This window comes from Canis aureus, chromosome 1, assembly GCF_053574225.1.
Source record: "Canis aureus isolate CA01 chromosome 1, VMU_Caureus_v.1.0, whole genome shotgun sequence".
Classification (NCBI taxonomy): Eukaryota; Metazoa; Chordata; class Mammalia; order Carnivora; family Canidae; genus Canis; species Canis aureus.
Genome location: NC_135611.1, coordinates 89,146,699 through 89,167,237, shown reverse-complemented (window position 1 = coordinate 89,167,237; position 20,539 = coordinate 89,146,699). Strand labels below are relative to the sequence as shown.

At 41.1% G+C, this 20,539-nt stretch overlaps 1 protein-coding gene across 6 annotated transcripts in view; it reads left to right on the top strand.

Annotated features, from left to right (window-relative positions):
* PIP5K1B (phosphatidylinositol-4-phosphate 5-kinase type 1 beta) overlaps positions 1 to 20,539 on the top strand; it is a 300,319-nt gene that overhangs the window by 198,385 nt on the left and 81,395 nt on the right. For all 6 annotated transcript variants that reach the window (XM_077907918.1, XM_077907928.1, XM_077907937.1 and 3 more), the window contains 4 exons: positions 13,108 to 13,319; positions 14,664 to 14,747; positions 14,872 to 14,920; positions 17,747 to 17,831. In XM_077907918.1, the coding sequence (XP_077764044.1) occupies positions 13,108 to 13,319; positions 14,664 to 14,747; positions 14,872 to 14,920; positions 17,747 to 17,831 (430 nt within the window). The remainder of the gene's footprint in view (positions 1 to 13,107; positions 13,320 to 14,663; positions 14,748 to 14,871; positions 14,921 to 17,746; positions 17,832 to 20,539) is intronic.

Genomic DNA, 20,539 nt, shown 5'->3' with positions numbered 1-20,539 from the left:
GCTCTTGGCTCCTATGTGAGCGGCTTTCAAGAATTCTCATCAACCACAGAGGTGACAGGATTATCAAACCAGCATTTGTTTTAACCCTCACTTCAAACCAAATGGAACGTTGTGAGAGAATTTCTACATAGAGAATGGAAGTGGGTGGCTGAAAATGTCTTCCTTGGCCCTGGGCAAACTCCTCTTCCTTTTCCTCCTAAAAGATCACCTAAAGTTAGACAACTCAAGTATTCCCTGAGGTGTGGTGGTGGTGGTTCTGTGTCTAACCAGCTTTCATTTTAAGTAGCTTGTCACACATAGAAATGTACAACAGTTGAACTTAATGGAAGCTGAAGTCCTTGAGCTTATGAAATGGAATGATGCTATGTCTGATGTATTAGGGTTTTCTGCTTTGGTGTGAAAAGAACCAACCTGCCTTTGATTTTGTGGTTGACCAGAAATCTAGAGGTAAGATCTGTGGAGGTTCCCAAACAGAAGGATTTACAAAATATCTGAGGGAGGCAGGAGAAAGAAGGAAGTGTCCCCTAAGGGCTATCTCCTCCCCACTGGGAGTCCTGGGAAACCAGAGAAGAGAGCTGCAGCAGGAAGGGGAAGTGGCCTCAGGAGGGTATGATGGTGGCAGCTCTGCCTTTGAAGATGGCTCTGGAAAGGCTGTGAGTTTGGCCAGTGGGGATCCAGTTGTAGATGCCAGTGTGTCAGTCACATGGATGATCCTGTGAAATAGAGCAGTCTTGTCAACACCCAAACCAAAGGAGACAGGACAGCAAACCCTAGTAGCTTATGAAAGGGAGTTGAGGCTCTATAGCCTAGGAGAAACTTCTAGGGTACCTGGGTAGCTCGGTGGCTGAGCGTCTGCCTTTGGCTCAGGTCATGATCCTGGGGTCCTGGGATCAAGTCCCACATCGGGCTCCCCACAGGGAGCCTGCTTCTCCCCACTGCTTCTCCCATAATGTAATTATGTATTACATTTCAACTGTGTCTCTGCCTCTCTATGTCTCTCATGAATAAATAAAATCTTTAAAAAGAGAGAAAGAAACTTCTGGAATCTGGTGACAAACTGAGTTGCAGAGTTTGAAGGAGTTTGAGAGTTTGAGAGTTTCCTGGCTCTGGGAAAATGTTACAAAGTTTAGGAAACTATTCAGAACAATCTGTGGCAGGTTTCCCAGCTTGCTGTGCACCTGTCAAACGTGATCTTGTCTTCCTCCCAGAAGCTTTCAACTCCGGCAACTGGAAACACTTTTGAAGGGGAAAACCCGTTTGATTTTAACAGGGCTTTATTTTATTCATCTGACATCCAGTGCTGAGTCTCCATGCTGCTGCAGGAAAGGGGTCTGCGGGACCGTCCTGTGAAAGGCAAGGTACTTCCTGGGCCACGTACTAGTTCTAGTTCTTCCCGAAAAGATCAGCACACACTGGCTTCTGAGATGAGAGGCTTTGGTTCACATAAATAGCTCTTCATCCTTGTATCAGTCAACACTTTTTATCGGGCTCCTGCAAGTCAATATTCCTTTGATGTCACCAGTGTTCTTCCTTCAAAGACATTTTTAAATGTAGTGCTTTGATCAGGCAAGTATAACTCTTCTCCCCTCACTTTCTCTCCCTTGAAATTTTGCCCTTCTGTATGGTGAGGTAGCAAGTTCACCCCAGGGAAATTTCAGCCTGGGAGAGTAAGATGGCCAAGAACAATCTGTTATTAATGAATTTATGTATTACATTTCAACTTTTTGTTTAAAAGGGACACATCTGTGCACTTTTCTAAACACACACACGCACACACACACACAGAAAGCATTTAAAAAGGGGTAAGTTGTCCACTGGATGTGTCAGTTGTCCATAGCTCTTAGTGATGCAGGGAAGTGAAAACCTGATTTTTATGTAAAATATCCTTGTCTGACCTGAATGTGAGCCTGCCTAGAGTCCATGTCTTGTTAACTTCCTCGCTTCATTTCTCCACAAGAAAACCTCATTCATAAACTGCCCCTTTGTCTACCTTCAACCAGCTCCAGCTGTTCCAAAAACACATAGTGCTGGGTGCCAGCACCACACTGGCTGAGCTCTCAAGCACCTGCTAATCTGGCTTCAGACGATGTGCGTCCTTGGGAGGTGGAGATTAGACATCCTCAGTCCTCTTTCTGAAAGAGCTATCCATCTTCTTTCTAGATTATGAGAAATTTCAGGGGGAGAAAATAGCAAGACCTTAATTTTCAAGGAACAGCAAAAGCCATGATTCCAGGTTGCAGATTTCCTTGTCTACATTCAGATGTGTGGGGAAAATAGAGTTTCTTAATTTTCTACTAATCTTGTTCACTAGATTCCACCTCCCCAAATATTGGCTTATAAATTAAAAATATTCCCATCTTTTCTAGTTTAGTCACCTCTCAATTTAAATATTCTTACTCAAAGCTGAACTCTCTGTCATGTCTGTCTGGTGTAAACTGGCTCTCTTTTACTACTCCATGTTTTTGGGTAAACCCTATTGGAGATGCTAAAGTTTCCATCACTTGGTGACACATAGAGACAAGATACACTTGTCCTGGGCTCGTTAACGAGCAGACACTTAACTGACTGAGCCACCCAGGCGCCTGAATACATTACTTTTAAATGTGCTTACAAAATCTTTTATTAAGAAATCTTTGTTGGTAGAAACAAAGTTATCTATAAAGTGGGGCGCCTGGGTGACTCAATGGTTTAAGCATCTGCCTTCAGCTCAGGTCATGATCTCGGGGTCCTGGGATCGAGCCATACATCAGGCTCCCTGCTGGGCAGGGAGCCTGCTTCTCCCTCTCCCTCTGCTACTTCCCCTGCTTGTGTGCTCTCTCTCGCTCTCTCTCTCTCTCCCTCCCTCCCTCTCTCTCAAATAAATAAAATATTTATTTTAAAAAAAGTATAAGAAAAAATCCAAAACTCCCCCAATATAGAAGTTGATGTGTGTGTGTGTATATATATATATATATATATATGACTGTACATATATATATAATTACATATGTATAGTCACATATAATCTGTTGAAGTAGTAGATGGCTATTTCTAATGCCTATAAGATACACTTTGATTACTGCAAACTTTTTGAGTGAGCACAAAAAGTGGTGGCACAGGTTAATCCAGCACAGTCTAGCCTTCTAAATCACTGCATTAGACACAGTGAAAAACACATTATTGCCATAACCAGGCTAAGAATTGAATATTTATTTCCGTCTGCTTTACCAGCCAAAATTGTATGGCTTGTCACAGTCTATTTTTTCTTTTTATTATGTTAGCAAGGAACATTCCGAGCTTTATTGAGGAAATTAAATTAAATTTAAAAGGCAGTATTCAGCTTTAACTGACTTGTACATACAGGTAATTCAGGAGCTATATATACTCTAAGGAGCCTACTTTGGGTGGAAAGACAGACCCTTGGATTCATTTTACCCGTGTGTTCAGGAATGTCTCCCTGCATAAAGGCATCAGGATTGAATTGTCTTTTATTGTTGAATTAACACAACTGTTTTTGCCTGTCATTTTATCCTTTACTCAAGGACTACACTATAGGCCAGCAGAAAAAACTCAGGGATTTTTTTTTTAAGATTTATCTATTCATGAGAGACACACAGAGAGGCAGAGACACAGGCAGAGGGAGAAGCAGGGTCCCCGTGGGGAGCCCAATGTGGGGCTCCATCCCATGACCCTGAGATTATGATCTGAGCCAACGGCAGATGCTCAACCACTGAGCCACCCAGGCATCCCGAGTTGCATTGTCTTTGCCACCCTTAATATCTTTCGGTGCTGAGTGCCAATTTTTAAATGTGGCTGTTTTTCAGAAGGTCTTTTGGACTTATCCAGTATTATCCTTTCTCAATCTCATACCAGCTTAACTTCACATCCCTTACAGATTGGAAATGTGGAGAGAGAGGCAGGAAAGCTAAGCAGGCCCTGAGCTATGTTTCAGAGCAGAGCATCCATCTTAGAGCCAACGCCAAGTGCTCTTAGATGACTTAATAGTCCTTGAAGGTGACCTCACCTGTGACACCCTCTCTTTGCAAAGGCATCCTAAAAAAGTGATATTCTCACTAGACTCTAAGTTCAACCTAGTTTATATAGCAAAATAAGCTTACCCTGTATCTACCATTTAGTTGTGTGCCTACTAATCAGTAAATAAAAAGTCTCTGTAAAGAACAGCTTGATTTTTTGCCCTTGACATGGTTTTTATAAATACCTCTGGTGTGGGTAGGCTTGAAAACACTATTATCTTTATTCTTCTGATGATACAGAGCATGTAATCACAGTAAATTCTTTGAGTGCTGAAGATTTTTCACAAGCGTTATGATCTTGAAATGCAGCATTGAGTTCTTATATTTGAGATAGAAGATGTAGCACTCTACATTCTTTGCTGCTGAATATTTTGGTTTTCATTTGCTTGCGCACATGGACAGCAATATAAAAAAATGCACATTTCTGCTATGATCAGAGTGCACAGCGGGGAACACAAAGCGTAACAAGCCTTTGGTACACAGAACATTCTGGTGTGTATGATAGGAAAAATACAGACACAACCCAGTCCTACTCCATAGAGGGACACTGATCCTGTGCCTCAATTTTCAGAGGGGAGATGTATTTTCAGTGTTTTATGCAGATCATGAGTATAGTTTTCATGAAGAGTTAAGATAAGCTTTGAAAAACTAAAAAGATTTTAAAAGACAGTTACTTTTGGGACACATTTACAGGTAACTAAGGGATATACAGCCTGGAAGGTGTCTTTAGACAGATGTTAAGTAACCGGCAGATCTTGTCTGAAGTCACAGTAGCAAAGACCTTTGCTCAGTGTCACCTGAGCAGTGCTGAGAGGCTGAAGGCTTTGAGCTAGGGGCGTGATGGAACCTGGTCAAGCAAGGGGATCCAGAATATATGGGAAGGTGGGAAAAAGAGAAGTGGAAATTAAAGCATTAGCACGAAAGAATGTTCCAATTATAGAAGCTGCAGGATTAAGCAGCTTAATGGAAGGAAAAGGAGTCAGGAAGTCTGAAATCCACATCAGACTGATTTCGCATTTTAAGAAAGGGAAAAGGGGCAGCCTGGGTGGCTCAGTGGTTTAGCGCCTGCCTTCGGCCCAGGGCGTGACCCTGGAGACTCAGGATCGAGTCCCACATCGGGCTCCCTGCACAGAGCCTGCTTCTCCCTCTCCCTGCGTCTCTGCCTCTCTCTCTCTCTGTGCTTCTCATGAATAAATAATTACAATCTTTAAAAAAAAAGATAAAGGGGAAAAGAACTGCTTTGGAGGAAAATAAATGTTTAGGGTTACAGCATGACAGTTGCATAGAATTTAGGAATGTTCAGAAGCCCATTGGAAGTACAACGGGGCTGGAGCTGAGGAATGAGTTCAGCCTAAAGAAAAAAATTTAGGAACTGTCTGTAGAGAGATAATAGCTGGAATCTACTCACTAAAGGATGCTCACATATTTTTTTTTCCACTTCTCCCTCCCACTGCCATCCACGTTCAAGTATCATCTCTCTTTTTTTAAATATTTTTGAGTATAGTTGGCACACAATGTTAAATTAGTTTCAGGTGTACAACCTAGTGATTAGATGAGTTTAAACATCCTGTCATGTTCACCACAAGCATAGCTACCATGTGTCCCCATGCAGCACTATCACAAACCATTGACTCTCTTCCCTATGCTGTGCCTTTTATCCCCATGACTTGGTCATTCTCTTAACTGGGAGCCTCTATCTCCCATTCCCTGTCACCCATTTTGCCCATCCCCACACCCCTTCAGCAGCCATCAGTTCTCTTTTGTTTGTTTATTCTTTTTTTTTTTTTTAGATTCCACATATGAATGATACCATATGGTATCTTTCTCTGATTTAATTCATTTTAGCATAATACTTGCTAGGTCCATCTGTGTTTTTGCAAATGGCATGATCTCATCCTTTATTATGGCTGCATAATATTCTACTTGGTATGTATGTGTATGCCTCTTTCTTATCCCTTCATCTCTTGATGGACATTTGAGTTGCTTCCACATCTTGGCTATTACAAATAATGCTGCAATAAACATAGGAATCCATATATCTCTTTAAATTAGTGTTTTTGTTTCCTTTTGGTAAATACCCAGTAGTGGAATTATTGGATCATAAGGTATTTCTATTTTTAGTGTTTTGAGGAACTTTTGTCCTCAGTGGCTACACCAATTTACATTCCCACCAACAATGCAAGAGGGTTTGCTTTTCTCCACATCCTCCCCAAATACTTGTTATTTCTTGTCTTTTTTGCTGTAGCCATTCTGACAGGTGTGAGATGATACCTCATTGTGGTTTTGATTTGCATTTCCCTGATGATGAGCATATTTTCATGTGTCTGTTGATTGTATATCTTCTTTGGAAAATGGTCTATTCAGGTTCTCTGGCCATTTTTTTAGTTAGAATTTTGTGGGGTTTTTTGGTGTGGTATAAGTTCCTATATTTTGGATACTAACCCCTTAGTGGATATGTCACTTATAAACATCTTCTCCCATTCAGTAGGTTGCTTTTTTGTTTTGTTGATGGTTTCCCTTGCTGTGCAAAAGTTTTTATTTTTATTTTTTTAGGATCTTATTTATTTATTCATGAGAGACGCAGAGAGAGAGAGGCAGAGACATAGGCAGAGGGAGAAGCAGGCTCCCTACAGAGACCTCAACACATGACTGGATCCCAGGATCATGACCCAAGCTGAAAACAGAGGCTCAACCACTGAGCCACCCAGGCATCCCCAAAAGCTTTTTATTTTGATGCAGTCCCAGTAGTTGAATCTTGCTTTTGCTCCTCTTGCCTTAGGAGACATACCTAGAAAAATGTTGGTGTGGAAGATGTTAGATTACCACCTGTGCTTTCTTTAGGATTTTTATGGTTTCCAGTCTCATGTCTAGGCCTTTGATACATTTTGAGTTTATTGAAGAGACTGTCTTTTCCCCCATTGTAAATTCTTGTTTCCCTTGTCATAGATGAATTGACCACATAAGGGTGGGTTTACACTGGGCTCTGTTGTATCCATTGATCTATTTTCATGCCAGTACCATCCTGTTTTGATTACTATACCTTTGTAGTATATCTTGAAATGTGGAATTATGATACTTCCAGCTTTGTTCTTCTTTTTCAGGATGGATTTTGCTATGCAGGTCACAAACTGGAACAAATAATACTAAAATTTGTATGGAGCCTCTAAGTGCTATCTCTTATCCAGACTATAGAAATACTTCTCTGTCAAAAATAGCTACCTCTCGTGTGAAGTTTCTGTACAGCACCCTGACTTTCTGCTTCTGAGCCTTATTCCAATCTGTAGTTGAGGCTTGTATAATTTTTTTTTAAAGATTTATTTATTTATGATAGACCTAGAGAGAGGGGCGGAGACACAGGAGGAGGGAGAAGCAGGCTCCTTGCAGGGAGCCCGATGTGGGTCTCGATCCCGGAACTCCAGGATCGCGCCCTGGGCCAAAGGCAGGCGCTAAACCGCCGAGCCACCCAGGGATCCCCGAGGCTTGTATAATTTTGAGGATGATATTGTCTATTCTACTTGCCCCTGAAATTCTAGCAACTTCCATGGTGCCTGGGACAGACCAGATGCTCAGTTGTTTCCTCCCACAAAAAGAATAAAGGAATGTCATTGCTGAAAAGTAGGGAGGGGAAAATGTTGAGAGAGAGCAAAGATGTTCACCAAAGGAAAGGCAGGGAAAGACAAATAGGAAGGCAGGGAACAAGGGCTGAGGGCAGCGGGGATTCCAGGGGGTGCAGTCAGCAGGGATGAGTCTACAGGTGACGGAGTGACAGTAACAGTAGTAGCCAGCATTTATTGAATGCTAAGACTTGATGTGGATTAACACAGTCTGCATGATAACCCTGCAGGGTCAGAGTTCCCATTAGCTCTGGTTTACAGATGAGAGAACAAGGTCCAGAACAGCTCTGTACTTTACCCAGGGACACATAGGTGTCAAACCAGACCACCAGGCCCCAGAGCGCAGAGCCTCAGCCACCGCACAGCTGCTCCTGTTCCTCAGGGCAGAAAACCAGGTGCAGTGAGTGTATGACACAGAAGGTGGAAGAGAAGGAAGAGGGGAGGGGGACCAGGCACTCTTGGTGACCTGTGACCATGGAGAGAGGACAGCACTGCCTGTCATACTGAGTTAGGATATTTCCCACATTGGGTCACCAGGTGTATAGAAACCATGTGAATAAGAGCATTCCCAACATATCACCGGCCAAAAGAACCTAGCGGGAAAAACAAAACAAAAACAAGGTGCCTGGCTGGCTCAGAAGGTTAAGGGTCTGTCTTTGGCTCAGGTCATGATCCCTGGGTCCTGGAATGGAGCCTTAAGTCAGACTCCCTGCTCAGCTGGGAGTCTGCTTCTCCCTCTCCCTTGGCCCCTCCCTCCACACCACCACCCCCACCCCTGCTTGTGCTCACTGTTGCTCGCTCGCTCTCTCTCAAATAAACAAAAAAAAAAACTGAATAAGATTCTTTTCTCAAGAATAGTTTTGATCATGTCCTCAGGATAACGTACCAGATACTCCCAACATTGCCTTTTTTTTCTTAAACTGTCTTCCAGTATTATTACTCTTAAAATCATCCTTGAGAGGGAAGGGGGAAAAAGAAATCTGGCTTTGACAATAAATGCTACAATACCATTGGGGCATGCCACCTTACTGTCAATCTTACATGTGTCTGTGAATCATTCCTGCTTTCTTCTTTTTACAAGTGGGGAAGTAGGGGCACCTGCGTGGCTCAGTGGTTGAGCATCGACCTTTGACTCAGGTCATGATCCCCGGTCCAGGATCAAGTCCTACATCGGGCTCCCCGCACGGAGTCTGCTTCTCCCTCTGCCTTTTGTCTCTGTGTCTCTCATGAATAAATAAGTAAAATCTTTTAAAAAAAAATACTTAAAAGTAGGAAAGTAAAATGTGGCCTGAGCTAAATGGAAAAGCGCGTATTTGCGTCGTGACCTCCATTTTGCATGGCAAACACACAGCAACAGAATCCACCAGCAACAGCCAGGTCAGGCAAACATTCTGGAAGAAAATGTTTTCATGCCTAAGTGACAGACTAGATTGATGGGTGTCTGTCATGTTGCAGAATGTTGCACACTCTCAAGCCTCACACGTGCTAAGATTTTGGCAGATATATTTGATTCCTTTAATTAAGGAACCAGGAGGATATGAATAACAACTATTTTGTTCCTAATTGATGCAGATCTACAGAGCACGTGATTAGAATCTGTTCCCAGAGTTTTTCATTACAGAAGTTTTTGAATTTGACTCAAAATATATGCTTATATACTTATCTTTTTCTTTAACATTTTTTTTATGGATACTGACTTTACCTAACCCAAAATCTGACTGTCATGGTCAGCTTCCCACACAGTGGGAAAAGAATTTATCTTTTTTAAGCTTTTCACTCTGAAAGTAGGAGCCTGGCCTCCTAAAGACAACTCAGGATCCTTCAGGGACTCTGACAATCCAGTTGACGAGTACAGAGAAAATGATCCTATTTTAAAAATGTATGTGTAGCTTTTTCATCATCGATTCTCTCTTGAGGCTTGCTTTTCTAAATAAGCCAGGACAAATATTTGGCCACTGAAAGTATCAGGGATAGCATCGGGAGTTAAAATTGGACCCAGCCTGACTTTGTATCGCTTATAAAATACACATGTTCTCTCTGGCCTATCCTTAGGCAAGAGAAGAGACTGTAAGTACAAACCCAACGGTTCAGGTTGAATAGGGCATTGAAAATATAAGGAAAAATTTTTCATGGAGAAAGCGTTTTAACAAGCACAACTCACTTGTGGATGCTTTTTTGCAAAGGAGAAAGAAGGAAAGGTGATGTTGTCAGGAGGACCTTTCCATTTTTTTTCCCCACATCTCGCTTTAAACCACCTTGGATGTCTGGTAGGAACATGCACGGTATTGTCACCATGTCTGGTTAGAATTCTCTTTTGAAGCCAATTTACTGCTTTGAGGGGACTACTGAGCTGTGCAGGGCATGAGGCTGTGGGTTTTTTGCTCATTGAACATGGGACTGTTTGCCCAGATCTTAAGGCTCTCATTTTATACCCCATCCACCAGAACTGTGATGCTGCCAGCTGACCTTTTCCTGTTGACACTCAACCCAAAACTTTTAAAGGGACCCAAAAGGGTGCTGGTAAACAGGCTGAAAATGCAGTCATATTTTTCTGGCTTTTTGTGCATTTTGTTGTCAGAAGTATGACTTCAAGGGTGTTTACTTCAAGACGACTTCTGTAGCCTCTCTAGCGCTAGTGTGAGCGATGAGTCACCATGACTTATAATTAGGATGAGGATGGCTAGCAAGGAGTTGCGCATTTTCTCGAGAATTTTTCCAGGCACTAGATCTGCATTGCCATGCTGAATTTTTATAAGCACCCTATGCGCTATATAATGTAATTGTCAGCCCTCTGCAGAGGAGGAAATGGGCACAGGGAGGTGATGAATCCTGCCTAGGTTACAGAGTCCGTGCTCTTTATCCTTTATGTCATGACCCCAGAGCGTCTTTAAGAATGGGGAATGCCTGGGTGGCTCAGTCGATTAAGTGTCTGCCTTTGGCTCAGGTCGTGATCCCAGGGTCCTGGAATTGAGTCCCCCACGGGGCTCCCTGCAGGGAGCCTGCATCTCCCTCTGCCTGTGTCTTTACCCCTCTCTCTGTCTCTTACAGAATAAATAAAATCTTTTTTTTTTTAATTACAAAAAAAGGGACACACGAGCTCGGAAAACTGGCATCTCAGGTGATGATCACGGTGCAGGGTTCATGATGCCATCTGAGCGGCCACTGTTCCCAAGCTACCCTTGCAGGATGGATGGGAATTACAAAGGCCAAGGCCCTTCTACTCTTGTGTCTACCTGCAAAGCATGTCCAGTGTCTGTCAGTGTTTCTCCTGAAGAGGTCGGGGTCCTTGGCAACCGTGAGGCAAAACTGGCTTGTTTCCCATGGGACCTTGTGGCTTCATAGAAGGCTAAGGCACTGACAAACCTCCCTGGAGAACCAGCCAGTGGGGTCTGATGCCCAAGTGTTGGGTCAGTGATGTGGAGCTTCTCCTGCCAGACTTCCCTGTTACTTCAGTCTTGCCTCCACTTCTTAGCTTCGGGAAGCTAGGTCCACATTGCTATCGGGCCTCTTTCTGATCTCTTGGGTTAGAAAGTTCCATGGCCTAATCCTCTCAAGTAATCAGATTCTACTCTCAGCTTTTGCTTGCTTCTTTTCTCCAAGTAATTAATTTAGTAAACTGAAAGATGACCAATTGATACTCTGAGTAATTGATACTCATGGGCAGTCCCCTTCCATTTGTCCTCACTGATGGCAAAGATGCATGAGACCCAGGGATGACCATATTTCTGGAAGGCCACCTAGGCCATAGTTCACAACCCCTTCCCCCCATCAGACAGTATCCATCAAGTGGCAGTCACAGGTATGTGAACCCTCAGGCCCAATCTCTGTTTGCTATATCATAAATATGTGATCAAAAAGCAGTGAGGGACACCTGGGTGTCTCAGTTGAGCATCTGCCTTCTGCTGAGGTCATGATCCCGGGTCCTGGGATCGAATCCCACATCCAGCTCCCCACAGGGAGCCTGCTTCTCCCTCTGCCTGTATCTCTGCTTCTCTCTTTGTATCTCTCATGAATAAATAAATAAAATCTTAAAAAAAAAAAAAAGCAGTTGGACTCCCCTGAATGTAATAATACACTACTAATTAAATTGAATTTAAATTTTAAAAATTTAAAGACAGAGACACCTGGGTGGCTCAGTGGTTGAACGTCTGCCTTTGGCTCAGGTCATGATCCAGAGTCCTGGGATCAAGTCCGCATCAGGCTCCCCACAAGGAGCCTACTTCTCCCTCTGCCTATGTCTCTGCCTCTCTCTCTGTGACTCTCTCATGAATAAATAAATAAAATCTTTAAAAAATTTTAAAGACAAATAAATAAGCAAGCAAGCAGTTGGGCTCAGAGAATGAGAAGCCTAAGGAAGTCTGGGTATTCAGTCCCTGGTTAAACAATTATCTATAGACTCTGCTCCTCAGAGACATTTCCTAACAGGGTATGGTGACAGATTATCATGTTGATTCAGAGACAACTGTTCTGCCATTGCAGGCTCATCTTAATTACCGGGCTGTTTTGATTTCCCAAGCAGCTTTGTGTGAGAAATGCCAGGCATTAGAAAATCTGTTGGAGAGAAGAACTTTATTGTAGAGGATGACACCCCATTTTCATGCACTCCTGAGTACTCCTCCTCCCCCGAAGCCACACCTCGGGAAGCCTTGTTGACCGCTTCTCCCCCTTGACTTCCTCTCCTGCTATTTTCCTGTCAGAGCATCTCTCCCTCCTTCCTCTGGCTGCAACCGGCTACTTTTAATTCCTTCTCTTCCCCACTGTTTGCTGAGTGGGTAACTAAGCATTAAGTCCCGTTGTCTGTTGAGATCATAACTTCTTAGAAACACTTATACAGGGAACCGAATGGCAACTCTGAAAGACAAGCTTTCCAAAGGAGACCCCTGAACTCCAGCAAGGTTAAGACTTGGAGAACGGAATCCAGACAGAAACATTCTGGGCTGACTCCTCATGCTGAGAAGGTTACAAGTGCATAGTTGTTGCTGTCTGTGCTCTTCTGTCTACGAGCCTGGCCTCTGGGGTTGACTGCCCGGGTTCACATCCCAACAATGCCACTTATAATGACATTGAGCAAAGTACTTTATCTCCCTCTGTTTCAGTTTGTTCATCTGTAAAATAGAGACAATAATAGTACCTCAGTCAAAGAGTTGTGAGGGTTGTGAATCTGAGTGACCTACTTAGAGCCTGGCATGTGGGAAGTGTTCAATAAATGTTATGAGTGAAACATTTCATGGAGGGTTAAGAAAAGATGTGCTTGCTTTAGATTTGCATAAAAATATCATCCTGGAGCCTTTGTTATAATCCTTACTGAATATGACCTGATAATAACCCAAATGTTTTTATTTTGATTTCTCCTCTACCAGCCATCCCCTGGGAGGGATGCAGAAGCTGTGCGTCTGCACATCTAGAGCTTTCTGATTCTCTGCAGATGAGACATTGAGCTGCTCCAGTTGACCAACCTTCTGGTTCTTTTTCTCACTCAGGTGCTGGAAAGTTTCAAAATCATGGACTATAGCCTTTTGCTGGGAATCCACATCTTAGACCATACCCTCAAAGAGAAAGAAGAGGAGAATTCACAAAATGTGCCTGATGCTAAGCGGTCTGGGATGCAGAAGGTCCTCTATTCCACAGCAATGGAATCCATCCAGGGTCCAGGGAAATCTGGAGATGGGATCATCACAGAGAACCCGGACACGTAAGTGTGGCCACCCACATGCCCACCCTCCTCCTGGTGATGGCAGCCCACATGAGTGGGTAATGAAATGCAATCATGTTCCCTTCATGGTGGCTCTTTGAGAACAGATTCCTACCTGATGCTAAAATGGATTAAGCAGCCTTCATTTCTATTCATCTGCAGATAACTAGATGAGTGGGAGTTCTTCGAGTTACTACCATTCTTTCACCCACATGGTTTCTTTTTTCAAATGGCTCCATTTCTGAACAATGGCTGAAAATGTTTTTACCCCCATTTACTCCATATGCAAAACGTCGACCACAACAGGAAGAATATACTTTGAATCTGAATAAACATGTATTTAAGCAAACACGTGACAGGAATTACATTCACAATTCAGAGCTTCTTATCTGCATAAGAAGATTCTGTTGTTCTAGGTCCTACACCCTGGCAGATGTGATCCCTTGCCTCAGCCAGATGTGCTCAGTAACTGTATGATTAGTTTGCATATATAAAGTGCATATTGACTAAGAGAAATAATTACAACCAAAGAAAATTATTGAAACGGTTGACTGTCACGTGCATTTACCAGCTGTACAGGAGACTGAACGAAAGGCCTCATTTTCGTTGGCCATAAGTGATTGCCTTCTAGGAGTCTCTGACAATGACTAAATCACAGGCATATTTCACTTTTATAAAGGAAATCCATACATATCAAACTTTTAAAAACTCCTTGCCAGTAAATCCATCTAAATGTCCAATAATCGATTAAATAAATTATTCTATATCAGTATGGTGAACTATTACGCAGCCATTAAAAAACACATTAGCATTGAATATGAGGAAAAGTACATCATTTAGCAAATGAAAACTTCAAGTTCTAAAACATGCTAACTTAAATAATTGCTTTTATGGACTAGTAAATACATATACACACATATTTGCGCTGGAAAGGTGTACCAAATGCGAATAGTGGTCCTTTGCATTATAGGAATGGGTTCTTTTAAAAATACATATAACCTCACAGTAAACAGATAAAAGTGTTGCATTTTTTAAAAAGCAGTATTTCAAAATACTTGAAAAATTCTTGCTTGTGGTTTTAAAATAGGAATAATTTTTTGTTTGGATTCTTCCCATCCAGCTGTCCTGAGTTGACAGCTATGGTTTCATTCTCCTGTGTGGGAAGTATATCATTTTGGATTCCCAGGAAGACTTTACCCGAGGCAAAAAAAAAAAAAAAAGGAGGGGGGGAGGGCCAGAATTCTTAAAGTTGTCCATTTTTATTTATAGTATATTTATCAGATACGATTTTAACTTCCCATTATAATACATTGTAAAATATTTTCTCTCTTGCTCTATCAACAGAATGGGAGGCATTCCAGCTAAAAGCCATAAGGGAGAGAAATTACTTTTATTTATGGGCATTATTGACATTCTGCAGTCCTATAGGTAAGAAATTTGAGGAAGCAGCCTTTCATGATTTCAAAAATTAATCCACAAAAGATTCTGAAATTCCATCATATGGGAGTGATTTTACATTTTCATTTTTATTTTTCTATCTATTTACATTTAGGTTAATGAAGAAGCTAGAACATTCCTGGAAAGCCCTTGTCTATGATGGGGTATGTGATTCCCCTGTTCCTTGTTAAACGATCTATTTTTGTGATTTCTGAGAGTTCAGGGTGTATCTAGGAAGTCATGTCAGCAGACAAAACGATGGCATTTTATCTGTGTGAAATCTGAAGGACCCACTTATAAGAGGAGAGGATGCTAAGAAAAAGGGGGATACTCTTTGCGTAGGTGCTGGGAGAATCAGGAGGACAGGTGAAATGAGTTTCTCACAAGACCGAACTGTGGGGTGGTCTGAACCTGACTTGAGTGGTCCACGGCCCTGGATTTGAATTGAACCCTGCCTTCACCACTCTGCTAACCACGTGATCTAGACACATTACTTGTGATCTGGCCTCTCTTGGCCTGGTTTCCCATCTGTACCAGAGACATAGTGATAGCACCCAGGACCTGCCCCAAAGGGCTGACATAGGGATTAAATAAAACAATGCACTTTAGTGTTCAACACAATAAAGACATCACAAGTGAAAACTTACGAGTTGTTATGGATGCATACACAACTGAGACTAGACTGGCGTGAAGATGTCTGTTGGACCCAGAATTACATAACAAAGGAAAACAATGATCAAGCAATAGCCTCCCCTCCCCCTCCCTACTCTCTTTCAAAACACGTACACACATGCTCTCTCCTCTCCCGATGTTAGATTTGAACTTTTTGCTGCTGACAGAACATTTACTGGCCTTGGCCTCCCTCAGTTAATAACCCGAAGTGACACTTTCAAAGAATATATCGGGCAAAGATGTGCTCACACATTTTTTAAAAGATGTTAGCAGAGGCTTTCCTCTGAAAGAAGATAAATTATAGATACCATTCTTTTTCCTTTATTGGAAAGAACACCCACTTCCTCAGTTCTGTGGAAGACTGGTAATAACCTTTCAGCACGAAAGATCTGCATTTTGTCCACAGGCTAAGGAATGGGCTTTGTCAGAATGCACTTGTAAACAACAGGTCCACAAATTTGTTTCTAAGAATTAAATGTAGGCTTATTATTCAGATCAAAGATTCCTTCTATTTCAAGGCCAAGATGGTGGGTTCATTTTTTTTTCCCCTTCCAGCTGACAAAAGTAGAGCCTGCATAATATGTTCAGCATAGAAGAGAGACAGTGAACACCCTTCCCCTTCTGTTTCCGAGACAACTCTAATTCCTTGTTACCAGGCTAAGATTTCTGATGTAAATGACCCAGTTCTTAACCGATCAGATGCTGCTCAGAGGCCCCTACCTTTGTCTAGTTAAAACACACCTTCCATTTTTGGTGGGATCTTTTTTTAAGAGCATCATTTATTTGTGGGATGGTAAGCAGTAAATTCATTTTTGTTTGTCTGCTAGCATGCCTCTTATTTAACGGATGTTTCTTCATATCAAAGAGAAACACGGTCCAACTTCTCAGGGAAAGCAAGATCTGAGTCTTACTCGTCTTGCACTATATTTCTAAACTACTATGCTTGTTGTACGTGTCCACTTCAGACAGGAGCTGCATGTCAAACCAGCAGGAGATTCCCACCATATCTACAGCATCTCTGATGGTCTAGAAGACCCTTATACCTTGGCCAAAGAGGCTTCCTCTATACAGCGTCCTTCATAACATGCTGATGATAGAATTACCTATGCCTCCCGTAACACCCTATTTCACAGATGAAAAAAAAAAAAAAAAAAAAAAAAAGATGGAGACACCATGACACTGTCTTCTTCCTGGATCACACTGCTTATTAAAGTTAGAACTAACACCAGAACCAGGTCTCCAGACCTTTGGTCCAATGTGGGCTGCTTCTTCCAAACTCAGAGCAGGCGGTTTATACCATCTAAACTTAAATCTTCAGGGCCCCTGGGTGGCTCAGTCAGTTAAATGTCTGCCTTCAGCTCAAGTTGTGATCCCAGGATCCTGGAATCGAGTCCCACATCCAGCTCAGTGGGGAGCCTGCTTCTCCCTCTGCCTGCTGCTCCCCCAGCTTATGCTCAGGCTCACTCTTGTTCTCTCCCTCCCTCCTTCTCTCTTTCTCTGTCAAATAAATACAATTTTTAAAAAATAATAAAAGTGAAATTTCAGAACTTTTTTTTATTAAAGTCCACAATCTTAGCATCAAAAGGGAACGTTTACTATTTCTAGAAATGTTATCTTAAACAATAAATACGTGATCACTGAATAAACATGTAGAATTAGCTTTTTCCTCCATCTCCTTTCCTGGGTTTGTAATAAAATGCCCCTTCAGTCCTGAAGACTCCTGCCAAGCACGAGAGAATTGAGTTAACAATTCAATTCAGTTCAATTCTATCTAATTAGTAGAGAATTCAGCATAACGGAGCTCATCAGTCAGCCTTGTCCCCAAGGAATCTTCTATGTCTGTGCACCTGATTACTATGAGGCAAAACCACACTTTTTTCACTCTTACGTTAGTGTTCTTTTGCTTGTTTTATGTCCCTAATTTTTGTCCCCGACTGAAAGCGTTATCCTTCATTTTAGATGACACTAGAAACACTGGTTGCCTGTATGTAAAAAGCATTTAAAAGCCCCACATGGCAGCCAGTGGAATGAGGATCAGCCGTTATGCTTTATAAAAAGCATGGTTAGCTGTCCCGTGCCACTCTTCATAGTCTCTTCTATCATGAATATCTAGGATCTTTGCTCATATTGTCTTATGCCTGCTTCCCCAGCCTGATTCCCAGGCACCACAGGTCACAGGGTGTTGCTCTTTTCCGGCTGCCAACATCCATGCCTTCTGGTTAAGGACATTGGCTAACAGAGAACCAAATGGGTAGATCTTTCTTTTAGCTTGAAATGAAGTGAAAGGTAAACCTGTGACACTTGATTTGTATTTTCAGGACACTGTTTCAGTTCATCGACCAAGCTTTTATGCTGACAGATTTCTAAAGTTTATGAATTCCAGAGTTTTCAAGAAAATTCAAGGTAAGATTCTTAGGAATTTTTGTAACTTGTAGCACTTACTCATTGATCTTATTGTGTGTATCTTTGCAAGATATTTATTAGCAGGGTTTGGACTACTTATCTCCCCAAATCTGTGATGACTTAGTAATTAGAGTTAAGTATCCCATTGGGTATTTGAGGCCATAATCATAAGAGTCCTATTTTGTGGTGGAAAAAATTAGAAACTGCCTAAAAGTCCAACCCTGTATTATACTGGTTAAATATATTATGGTACAATTTAATGGAATAATATATACAATAAAAATCATATTAAAGGTCCATTTAGGAGACACCTAGGTGCCTCAGTTGGTTGAGCATCTGACTCTTGGCTTCAACTCAGGTCATGATCTCAGGATCATGAGATCTGGTCCTATAGCAGACTCCATGCTCAACTCTATGCTCAGCACAGAGTCTGCTTGGGATTCTCTCCTTCTCCTTTCCCTCCCTTTCTGCTCCTCCCTATTCACATGCTCAAACACACACACACTCAATAAATAAAATCTTTTATAGACATAGATTTATTCATACATATATATGGATAAAGGATAAAATTCATATGATCATCTCAATACATGCAGAAAAAGCATTGAATAAAGTACAACATTCATTCGTAATAAAAACTTCCCACAAAGTAGGGTTAAAGGGGACGTACCTCAACACAATAAAGGTCATATTTTAAAAGCCCACAGCTAACCTTATACTCAATGGTGAAAAATGAGAGCTTTTCCTCTAAGATCAGGAACAAGACAAAGATGTCCATTCTCACCATTTTTATTCAGTGTCATGCTGGAAGTCATAGCCACAGCAGTCAAACAAGAAAAAGAAATTAAAGGCTTCCAAATTGGCAAGGAAGACATCAGACATTCACTATTGGCAGATGACATTATACTATTATATGTAGAAAACCCCAAAGATTACACAAAAAAGCTCCTAGAACTGATTGATGAATTCATTAAAGTCACAGGATACAAAATTAAGACACAGAAATTCACTGCATTTCTATACAATAATAACGAAGTAGCAGAAAGAGAAATTTAAAAATATTTTAAATCACCAATTACACTTACCCCAAATATAATAAAATAGCCTAGACATAAACTTAGAAGGTAAAGTACCTGTACTCTGAAAACTATAAAACATTAGTGAAAGAAATTAAAGATGACACAAATAAATAGTAAGATATTCCATGCTCATGGATTGCAAGAACCGATGTTAAATTGTTCATTCTACCCAAAACAATCTACAGCTTTAATGCCATCCCTCTCATTATACCAACAGTAATTTCACAGAACTAAAAGAGCTAATCCTAAAATTTGTATGAAACCACAAAAGACCCCAAATAGCTAAAAACACTCTTGAAAAAGAAGAACAAAGCTAGAGATATCACTATCCCATATTTCAAGATATACTACAAAGCTATAGTAATCAAAACAAGATAGTACCATCACAAAAATAGACACATAGATCAATAGAACAGGATTGAGACCAGAAATAAGCCCACACTTGTATGATCAATTAATCTATGACAAAGAAGGCAAGAATATACAACAGGGGAAAGATGGTCTATTCAACAAGTAGTGTTGGGAAAACTGGACAGCTATACACAAAGGAAACTGGGTCACTTTCTTACACTATACACAAAAATAAACTCAAAATGGACTAAAAGCTCAAATGTGACACCTGAACTCATAAAACTCCTGGAAGAAAATAAAGGCAGTACTATCTTGGATATCACCCTAGGTAAAATATTTATGGATGTTTCTCCTCAGGCAAGGGAAACAAAAGCAAAAATAAACTCCTGGAACTACACCAAAATAAAAAGGTTGTACACAGCAAAGGAAACTTACTAAATGGAAGAAGATGCTTGCAAATGATCTGCTTACATCTGATAAGGAGTTATATCCAAAATATAAAGAACTTCTACAACTCAATACACACATAAGAAAATCTGATTTTAAAATGGGCAGAGAAATAAATAAATAAATAAATAAATAAATAAATAAATAAATAAATAAATAAATAAGGGCAGAGAAAAAAAAAATGGGCAGAGGACCTGAATGGACATTTTTCCAAAGAAGGCATGTAAATGGCCCGCAGACATATGAAAAGATGCTCAGCATTACTAATCATCAGGGAAATGCAAATCAAACTGTCGTGAGATATCCCCTCATACCAGTCAGAATGGCTAGCATCAAAAAGACAAAAAATAACAAATGTTGGCAAGGATGTGGAGAAAAGGGAGCCCTCATGCATTGTTGGTGGAATCCAAACTGGTGCAGCCACTGTCTAAAACAGTTCCTCAAAATATTGAAAATGGAAATACCATATGATCCAGTAGTTCCACTACTGGGTATTTACCCAAAGAAAATGAAAACACTCACTCAGAAAGATACTTGCACCTCTATTTACTGGAGCATTGTTTACAATAGCCAAGACATACAAGCAGCCAAGTGTCCATCTATAGATGAATGCATAAAAAAGATGTGGTGTTTGTATACAGTGGAACATTATTCAGCTATAAAAAAGATGGAATCTTGCCATCTGCAATAACATGAATGGACCTAGAGGATATTATGCTAAGTGAAATAAGACAAATACCATATAATTTCACTTTACATGTAGTGTTTTGTTCTCAAAACAAATGAACAAACAGACCCTAAAATTCAGAGAACAAACTGCTGTTTGCCAGA